Raw genomic sequence first — 10368 nt, forward strand, 5'->3', positions numbered from 1 at the left:
AAAGAAGAGTAACGTGAATTGTGGGGGAGAATGAGACAAAATGCAACTTATATCGTTACATAAATTTTGTGTATATTATTGATATTCATTAATGTTTATAATATTAATATGACATAGATAAGTTAAAAGATTTATATTAAATTGATTGTGAATTTAATTTAGGAAATGTTTTATTAATTTTGAAAAAGACATGGAAAGCATATAATTATATAATTAGGAGTAATTATTACTTCATTAATTTTAGAAAAGACAAAAATTACTCAAAAATAGGTTCATTTAATTATTTCAGTAGCATTAAGCTGTAAATATTGTGCAAGTTTAAGGATTAGTCCTAATTTGTACTTCTCTTTTAATAGATTAGATTGCTTAAACTGCATTATTCCTGCTGTTAGCAAACAAAAATCAACAGCAAACAAAAAAAAAGTGACGTGCTCTATATTCCATTGACCAAAGGAATGAAGGCGAGAGATAATTTCAGATATAATAGCACCATGACACAGAAAGACCTGAGGCTAAAGCATAGCCACTCTTGAAAAGGTGGACGTGGATTCAAAAATGAAGCTGGGCCGCTTCATATTCCGCATGATGTCCACAGCCCATAACACTACAAGTAATTCTACTTCCATTTCGGAGTTTACATTAGAATACGAGCGAGGCTATGAACAGAGGTTGAGCCCATATGGTCACGAACAATCCAAGAGGTGCCACTCATCTTCCTCATAGCATCCCAAGAAGAACCAGTATTGCATTTTGACAGCTCAAGAGGAGAACTTTGCGAACCCCCGACGAGCTGAACAACATTCGTCTTCCTTCTTTTAAAACCTCCCGAGTGGCTATTGGTAGCAAACCAAATGTCAGCCTTTTCCTTGCCTTTGAAATGATTGAAATGGGATCATATTGGACATTTTGCAAAGACTATCATGTTCCTCTGTTCCAGATTTGCCATAGAACCCATGGGAATACTCACACAAAAGAAGACTAAAACAATAATTTTAAGAGGAAACAAATAAACTAATTGGCTTGTATCGCGTGTGTTTCACAAAAAACCATGATTTAATGATTTCCATATGAAGAATACCAATCACATTTTTAATATGACAATGTTCGGTAAGTATTCTAATCATCTAGATCAGGCATATTTTACTTAATTCACGACACCAAACACAAAAAGTTACCCCACTTCATCGTCTCATTTCAATCCTATTACAATACAAATCTTAAAAACTAAAGACTACAGCAAAACACGGCATCATCTCCACATATTTAGCTAGAGAAACAACTATGTCCACGATTCTGCACTTGCGCGGGGGTTATGCCCCTAGTTATATTACCAGTCACACCCTTAGTTTGGTTGTCTCTTTGGTGTCAACATCAAATTCTAGCAGTTTATAACTTTATTTCTAGATTAGAGCATCTCCAAAAGGATTCTCTATTTTAGAGTTTGCAAAACTCTATATTTAAAGTTTCAAGGTGTTTTTCTCCAAAAACAAAACTTCAAATTTAACTTCAAATTTTTTTGTAGTTTACACTATAGTCCTTATATTTGTCATAATTAATATAAATCCATACAACTTTTATAAATAATTAGCACATATATAAAAATATTACAATAATATTAATTAATAAAATAATATATTAAAATATAAAATTATAAATAGAAGTACATAATTAAATATTAAACTACAAGCAAAATACCACATTATTTCATAAAATTATTTTCGTATATGCTCTATCTTCTGTTACACAAAATTTGTTTAGACAATATGTTAGAGGGTCCGGCGAAAATTTACTAGACTATTAGTGTTGTTCAAAATATTTAAATTTGTGTAATAATGATGTCTTCGTGTATCTTTTTTTTTTAAAAAAAAATTATTAAGTGTTCTTTTGTAATATTCTTGTTGTCTAATTCTAGTTTTAAATATTATAAATTTCATTTTTAAAAAAAATATTCAATTTTATATGTACAATTTGAGTTTATTAAAATAAATTCGAAATATTTATGATATACAGAAGTTTTAAAGAATAAAACGGTAAATGTGAAAATACTTAAGAATCATAAATGTGATGTGTAATTAATTATTAGGACCAAAATGCAAATAAAAAGATGAAACTACAAATTTGGAGTTTTGAGTAGTGTTATTTCATATTCGATATCTTTTAAAAAAGGAAACATGTATTGTCAAATTATATTATGTTTTTAAAATTAAAAGGTAAAAAGAAATAAATAAAAGATAGTAGTAATTACAAAAAAAAATTATTTTTAACGTCGTCAGCAAAACACTAAACCATAAATTCTAATCCCTAAACTCTAAATCATAAATTCTAAACTCTTAGGTAAACCCTAAACCCATGGATAAATCATAAACTCTAAATCAAAATCACTAAACACTAAAAAACTCAAGGGTTTAGGGTTTATGATTTAGGGTTTAGGGTTTTAGTGTTTAGTGTTTTTTTTTATTTAGAGTTTAGAATTTCTCCAACGGTTTAGGGTTTATCCAAGGGTTTAGGGTTTAGGGATTATGATTTAGGGTTTAGTGTTTTGCTGACGACGTTAAAATTTTTTTTTTTTTAATTCTTTTTCTGTAACTACTACTACTATTTTTTTTTTTACTTTTTTTATCTTAAAAGCATAATATAACTTGATAATATTTTGTTTTTTTTCAAAAAAGATATTGAATTTGAAATAATGAAATCCTAGAGGTTCACCTTGGGGGTGAATAAAAAAATAACTCAACTCCAAATATGAAGTTTCTCTCCTTAAAACTCTAAAATTGAAGTTGAATTTCTTTCGGAGATCTCCTTTAGACTTGAGATCTCCGAAATAAGAGCTTGAGTTTATAAACTTGAGATCCTGTCAATACAAACTGCAGTTATGTATCCAAAGAGCAGTTCAATACAAATAGTTGTAATTGTGCTTAATAGAAACAACATAAGCCACCAGCAAAATGAAGTAGCCATTTGCTGGAGGGCTACATGACAAATGAGATTTATTAAGAGACACAGAGAGATTCAATAAAAATCCCAATTCCAGAAAACAATACAAGAAAGTCTTGAGAAAATGTTGGTTCAGTAAGTAGGATCAGTGAAGAACTTGTTGAGTCCAGGCATAATTTCTGGACGCTTGTCGCGAACATACTTCCTCAAGAAATTTTCCTTGTACTTCTCTCCCTCTGCATGGTTATCCAATATTCCGGCAGCCCTGTTCTCCTTGGTACATCTGCAGAGATAAACCAAAAGAAAAAAAACACAACTTTTAGAACACAACCTCTATTCTAGTATTGCAAGATATGCTAAAGAACCAAAAGCTCAAAAAAAGTTTGGTCTAAATAGATAGCTATACTGAAAGTTCACATTAAGTATAATCTAATACAGAACTGCATTACTGGTTCCCTATGAAGACACTTCGAAACAGCCTTTGAAGTGATTCCTAGGGATAAGTTCTGTTTCAGTATCTAGACCAAACGACACCGTTTTGCAAAATAACAATATTTACAACGAGAGACAAACCTGACTTCAGGGTTTCCGGTGATGTTCCTAATCAACGAGAACGCACAGATCCCAACCGCAGCTCCTGTAGCGGCGAACAAGGGATACACCTGAACAGGGCAAAGAAAACACACGAGGCGAATCTTAGAAGAATCGATGATACCAGATCTAACACTTGTTAGCGTAGTCAAAAGAAAATCAATGGAATGACTCTGATCAAAGATGGATGAAAGTACCTCAGGTCTCAACCAACGGCTCGACATTGGAATCGCGGAGAAGAAATCGATCGAGAGAAAGGAAGACGGCGAATGTTGAGAGACGTAAAGAGACTTCCCCCCCCCCCCCCCCCGCCCTTTTTATTTGTTTTGACTGTGGGTTTTACGTTTCTGTTTTTCTTTTCCGGGCGAGTGTAAGAAATTACAAATATTTTCTGTAAATTCTATAACTAATTTCTGATTGGCAGAGAGTTGTCCTACTTGAAGCCAATGAATTATTGACGTCTGTCCATATAGCGTTTCTAGGCAAATGACAGCAATGGCCATTAATGGCCCAGTTGAAATGGGGGCAAGTTGCAATATACGATTCTCATGATCCCATCATCTATCTACTATTTGGAAACAATTGTGCTTAATTTTGGCAGTTATGTGTGGTGTGATTTTATTTTTGTTGTTGAAAAATCTATTAATTTGGTTTTCCTCCGAAGATGACCATAATTTGATTTTAGACTCAACTTACTTTTGAAATTTCCAGTACTAGGTGATAATCTGCGCCTTGCACGGAGTGAATGGACTAAAAAAATTATAACTTTTAATCTATAGGTATTAGAAATGTAAAAGTCGTATTTCCAATATTATATGTTATACAATGAACGATTGAACGAAATTGTGTATGTCTATATAAGGCAAGCCTCGTTTTTTTTTTAACTTGTGTTATTGATTATGTGTAAACGAAGTATAGATTATGGAAGTGAATCTATAAGAGTAAGCAAAGACTTCTATAAAATTAGTTATAAATTAAAGCAAAAACGAAACATTGGCAAAATAATTTGTTTTCATAATATAAATTATGAATATAAGATAAAAATAAACATGTGCAATATAATAATAATAATATATGAAAGGAACAAATTCTAAGGAATAAAATAAATAAGAAACTCATAAAACCACAACTACTGTGAAAAATGTCTTCAGAACTCTTCGTTTGCAATCCTATTAAGAGCAATAAGAAAATATATCAGCTTACACAACTAAACACAATTATTTAACAAAATCAGTAAAGGAAATGTATTACTTCAATCTGAAAGCATCGATTTCTGGAACATCATTAGGCTCAAAGACAATTTTGGAAAAACCATCAATGTTAGTAACGTTCTTCAATCGACCTTATCATGAAAGACAAAATAATGTTAGCAAAATATACAGATAAAATAAGCTCCAACACTTATAAGAGTAAGCAAAGACTTCTATAAAATTAGTTATAAATAAAAGCAAAAATTAAACATAGGCAAAATAATTTGCTTTCATAATATAAATTATGAATATAAGATAAAAATAAACATATGCAATATAATAATAATATATGAAAGGAAAAAATTCTAAGGAATCAAATAAATAAGAAACTCATAAAACCACAACTACTGTGAAAAATGTCTTCAGAACTCTTCGTTTGCAATCCTATTGAGAGCAATAATAAAATATATCAGCTTACAAAACTAAACACAGTTATTTAAAAAATCAGTAAACGAAATGTATTACTTCAATCTGAAAGCATCGATTTCTGGAACATCATTAGGCTCAAAGACAATTTTGGAAAAACCATCACTGTTAGTAACGTTCTTCAATCGACCTTATCATGAAAGACAAAATAATGTTAGCAAAATATACAGATAAAATAAGCTCCAACACTTATAAGAGTAAGCAAAGACTTCTATAAAATTAGTTATAAATTAAAGCAAAAACTAAACATAGGCAAAATAATTTGCTTTCATAATATAAATTATGAATATAAGATAAAAATAAACATATGCAATATAATAATAATAATATATGAAATGAACAAATTCTAAGGAATCAAATAAATAAGAAACTCATAAAACCACAACTACTGTGAAAAATATCTTCAGAACTCTTCGTTTGCAATCCTATTAAGAGCAATAATAAAATATATCAGCTTACAAAACTAAACACAATTATTTAACAAAATCAGTAAACGAAATGTATTACTTCAATCTGAAAGCATCGATTTCAGGAACATCATTAGGCTCAAAGACAATTTTGGAAAATCCATCAATGTTAGTAACGTTCTTCAATCGACCTTATCATGAAAGACAAAATAATGTTAGCAAAATATACATATAAAATAAGCTCCAACACTTGTAAGAGTAAGCAAAGACTTCTATAAATTAGTTATAAATTAAAGCAAAAACGAAACATAGGCAAAATAATTTTCTTTCATAATATAAATTATGAATATAAGATAAAAATAAACATATGTAATATAATAATAATATATGAAAGGAACAAATTCTAAGGAATCAAATAAATAAGAAACTCATTAAACCACAACTACTATGAAAAATGTCTTCAGAACTCTTCGTTTGCAATCCTATTAAGAGCAATAATAAAATATATCAGCTTACAAAACTAAACACAATTATTTAACAAAATCAGTAAACGAAATGTATTACTTCAATCTGAAAGCATCGATTTCTGGAACATCATTAGGTTCAAAGACAATTTTGGAAAATCCATCAATGTTAGTAACGTTCGTCGATCGACCTTATCATGAAAGACAAAATAATGTTAGCAAAATATACAGATAAAATAAGCTCCAACACTTTTGATTTAAAATAAGCACAATACATTACCTACTCCCCAATTCATTTACCAAAATTTTAAAACACAGGAATACAACGTTTGCATCTGTCAAATTCCATAAATATTGGAAAATAAGCAAGACACTAATGGCGACGTTACTGTAATCAATGAAAAGCATAATAATTCAGCACATAATGATAGAATAAAAATAAGTGTATGCTATTTACAAATGGTGAATACTTACTCTATGTTGACTACGTATTTTATGGTCGATGAAACCATTGCTCCCATCAATAGGTTCTGTCATATATATTCTTCAAGAAATCTTCCTCCAACCACAGCCGCATAAATATCGGCTTGATATGTGAAAAAACATTTACACAAATTTAGACAGTGCTCACTAAATATTAACAGATTCACGGTTAGATTAAATTAGACAGAATAGAAATCATACCAATAGGAAACTTAGGATGAACTAAGCCACGATAGACATCAATGAAGTTCGGAAAACAATAAAAGTTGGAATTGCGGATTGGATCAATCTTCAAAATGACAGAGGAGTTACTGAGGTTAATATGGTATAGGTTCTTTGTCAACTGAACACGCTCTGATGCATGAGTTAGTTTGAAATTTTTAATTTCATAGCAGTGATTTTTCTCCAAAGGCATTTCAGTTGAAGCATCCAAATCTCTAATTAATGTAACTTGAATGGTATTTCCCTGTTTGAGACAACTCCAAATAAATTTTTCTTGGTCCAGTGGTTTGACCAAGGGTTCATTAATATTTCCACACCATGAGGTCTGAGTTTCAATTTCCGGAGAAGGAGGAATTATGCGAATTAAGAGAGAAAAAACTTACAAGAGATCTGCAGCATGGCGCAAGGAGTACCGTCAATCGTAGATCTCATAGGACGGCTCAGGTGATGCAGTCAGGCGTGAATCCTCATACGGCAGGTAGAATTGTCGACTGTAGAATCATCTTTAATATTTTCCATAGTTGTAATAGCATAATTATCTGGCGTTAAAAAAAAAAGACAATTCCAAATGCGTTAGTAGCCAAAAAAAAAGTATTAGAAAATATCACTGTAAATTTGTACAATAAATACAACTCACTTTCTCATCTCTATAACCAGTTCCGATTTCTGGAACCTTGTTCCAACTTCTGTCCTCCCCATACAGATAATCTTAACACGAACTGGAAGCAAATGTTTGAAAAGACTCAATTCTGCCAATAATGTATGACTACCCACGGCAAAAGCAACGTAAGAACAATGAAATCGTTTTACGCAGGTGATGTCCATATGTTAAATATATACTATATATAACGTTAATTATATATAACGTTAATCAATATTATACAATTAGAATTGACAATCAAAACGTAATAATTTTAGAGGCTAATTGGCGGAAATGATATATTGACTTGCTTATTTATATTCGTAAGTGGTAAAATCTGCACTAAGGTGATCCGATATTAATGCCCATATATTCTATTAATATACTCATGGAAAAAGCAATGTAAGGTGATCTTCCTTTATTTTATTTTTTATCTTTTAAGATTATACTAGCTAGGGGTGGGCGTTCGGGTTCGGATCAGGTATTTCGGGTATTTCGGTATAAGAGTATAAAACCCGTTCGGTATTTCTGTACTTCAAGTCGGGTTTGGGTATTTTTAGTTCGGGTTTGGTTATTTCGGATCGGGTTCGGATATTTAGATTTTGAAGAAAATAATATTTTTTTTCAAATTTCAAGTTTCTTGTATTAAAAATTTTAACTTTCACTTAGCTGTTTAGATTGAATGATTAATAGATTCGGATATAACATTTTAAAAATAAAAAAAAAACACTAATTTGGTTATTGTTTTTAAATTTTGAATGTAACTTTTGTTAATGCATGAAACAAAAAGATTGACATGCATTTTAAATGAGTAACAAATCATTTTGTCCATAATTATATGTATATTATATGATCTTAAAATCATTTTGTCCATGATTGTATGTATATTATATGATTTTAAAGTATATTTAGCATCAATATAAATATTTTAAATAAATTAGGAGATTTAAACTAGAAATATAAGGTTAATTATACATATATCCGGTTATCTTCGGATATCCATTCAAACTCATATATTACCTATTCGGATTCGAATATCCAATATCTCCTAATTCAATATCCATTTTATCATTATACTTTTCCATTTGATCAATGGTCAATCTAATTGAATCACAAAAGAAAAAAGTGTGAAGTAGTATAGAAGCTTTAGAGTAAAATCATTTTTTGTCACATCAACAAAATCTATATAAACTAAAATAAAAACAATAAGTGGCTGCAGAATAAACTCCTCCGACTCCTCTAACGATGTAGGTAAAGTGGATAACGTATGGCCTTGACCAAGGACTAGTTTCAGCTGAAAAACATGGAAACCGGATGAATCTTACAATCCAGTAGAAGTTAAAGACGATAAGTAGTCTCTTCAATGCATTATATATGTTATCAGAAAAAGGCAATAATATTTTAGTGCAATCTTTTGAAAAAGTTCTTTGTGAGTGAAGTTTGTCTATACGGTCTCAGGTTTGGAAACACCAAGTATTCATGCAGGTGATTGACAGCATCTTTCATCCTTGCTTGAGCTCTTAATTAATGGACCTTTGCATCGTGTAACATTGCATCTCGGTCTTTCAGCATTTGCTTCAACTCATAATTGTTTATAGATCCATGTTCAAACTAGGGCTGGAACTTATTATCCGAGATTCGGATCTGATCCGAGATTTGCTTTGGATCTGCTCCAAAAATAATATGTTTAGGGTGCCTGAATCCGGATCCGGATAAGAAAATTTCGGATCCATCAAAATCGAATCCGAATCCGGATCCGAATATCTTAACTTTTAAGTCTGGATATCTGGATTCATATTTTAAAAATATATTAAATTTTCAATTTTATTAATAATTATATTTGATATATTAATCCTTATGCATAAAATTAGTCTTATAATATTATATTTTAATTTTATAATATTATTTATATATTTATATATATTTATAAATCTTGTATAAATATTTAATTTCTGTATTATTTTAGAATTATTATTAAAAAATATTTTTAATTATTTTTATGGATCTGAATCCAAATACTCGAGTATAGTATAATATTTAGACTGATATCTAGACGGATATCCGGAAGCCACATATCTAGATCCAGATACTAATTGCACGACGGATCCGGATACCTTAAATTTCGTAAATATCCGGATTCGTTCCACCCCTCGTTCAAACCATTTCAGAGCTTTTTTCTTCAGATTAACTGCACCCAAAGGTACAGATGCATTCTTCGTACGGGCCTTTCTCCCTTGATGCATGTTTAATTTGGACGGTGTTTGGGCTGTAAATTCATTGAATTTCGATGGATTGATGGTGATAAAGATAATTAAATAAAACTGTCGAAGAAAGAGATTGATAACTGTCGATTTCAGAAAACGGGTGAAAGGGGTAAATCTAGACACTCATAGTCATTTTTAAGGGAGTGAATCCCTGTTTAACGGGTATAATTTTGGATTGGATAGTCCACTTTGTAAAGTTGTAATTAGTTAGGTTTGCTTTGGTTTCTTAATCTTTTTCTATTTTCATTTTAAATAAAAAAACTAAATTAGAGAAAAGAGCAAATAAGATTTTTTTTCCTAATTCAAAATGTAGAGACGTGAAAATCACCAAAGTGTTCAACCGAAACAATGCTGAGCAAGTCGGAGTGTTTGGCGGGAGTCATTAAAAGAAGGAGGATGACATGGCAAATGAAGACTTATCAATTGTGAGGATATACATCAAATCGAGAGATTCTAGGAGTAGAGTTGAAGATTCGAGATTATCTCTAACAAGAAGATCAGATCACTTATTGAAGTTAAATAGGTGATGCCATGTGAAAAAGCGGGTTGCGCTTTTGGAAGTATTAGAAAGTGTGTGAGAGAGAGAAGGATACGAGTTTGTTCGTGAGTGTTTAGAAACTGGTCAGTGTTGATTCACGCGTGGTGAAGTCAAGTAAACCTGATTAAACAGATTGGTTGTAATTTGTT

The 10368-nt window shown here is 30.7% G+C and overlaps 1 protein-coding gene across 1 annotated transcript; it reads right to left on the reverse strand.

The window, feature by feature from the left end:
• Nucleotides 1–2818: 2818 nt before the first annotated feature.
• On the reverse strand, nucleotides 2819–3928 carry LOC125584424. Its single transcript, XM_048752882.1, has 3 exons — nucleotides 3723–3928; nucleotides 3508–3596; nucleotides 2819–3217 (listed from the first exon to the last, which is right to left on the reverse strand). Exons 1-3 carry the CDS (start codon nucleotides 3747–3749, stop codon nucleotides 3067–3069), a joined length of 267 nt encoding a protein of 88 aa, XP_048608839.1. The 5' UTR covers nucleotides 3750–3928; the 3' UTR covers nucleotides 2819–3066.
• Between the last annotated feature and the right edge of the window lie 6440 nt (nucleotides 3929–10368).

The sequence above is a fragment of the Brassica napus genome, chromosome C3 (genome assembly GCF_020379485.1).
Source record: "Brassica napus cultivar Da-Ae chromosome C3, Da-Ae, whole genome shotgun sequence".
Lineage (NCBI taxonomy): Eukaryota > Viridiplantae > Streptophyta > Magnoliopsida > Brassicales > Brassicaceae > Brassica > Brassica napus.

Excerpts from the sequence above, each read along its gene's own strand:
- LOC125584424 (XM_048752882.1), bottom strand. The coding sequence starts at position 3,749 with ATGTCGAGCCGTTGGTTGAGACCTGAG. Across the intron at positions 3,597-3,722 it reads GCCGTTGGTTGAGACCTGAG|GTGTATCCCTTGTTCGCCGC; the intron begins GTACTTTCATCC and ends TGCCCTGTTCAG. Across the intron at positions 3,218-3,507 it reads ACCGGAAACCCTGAAGTCAG|ATGTACCAAGGAGAACAGGG; the intron begins GTTTGTCTCTCG and ends TTATCTCTGCAG.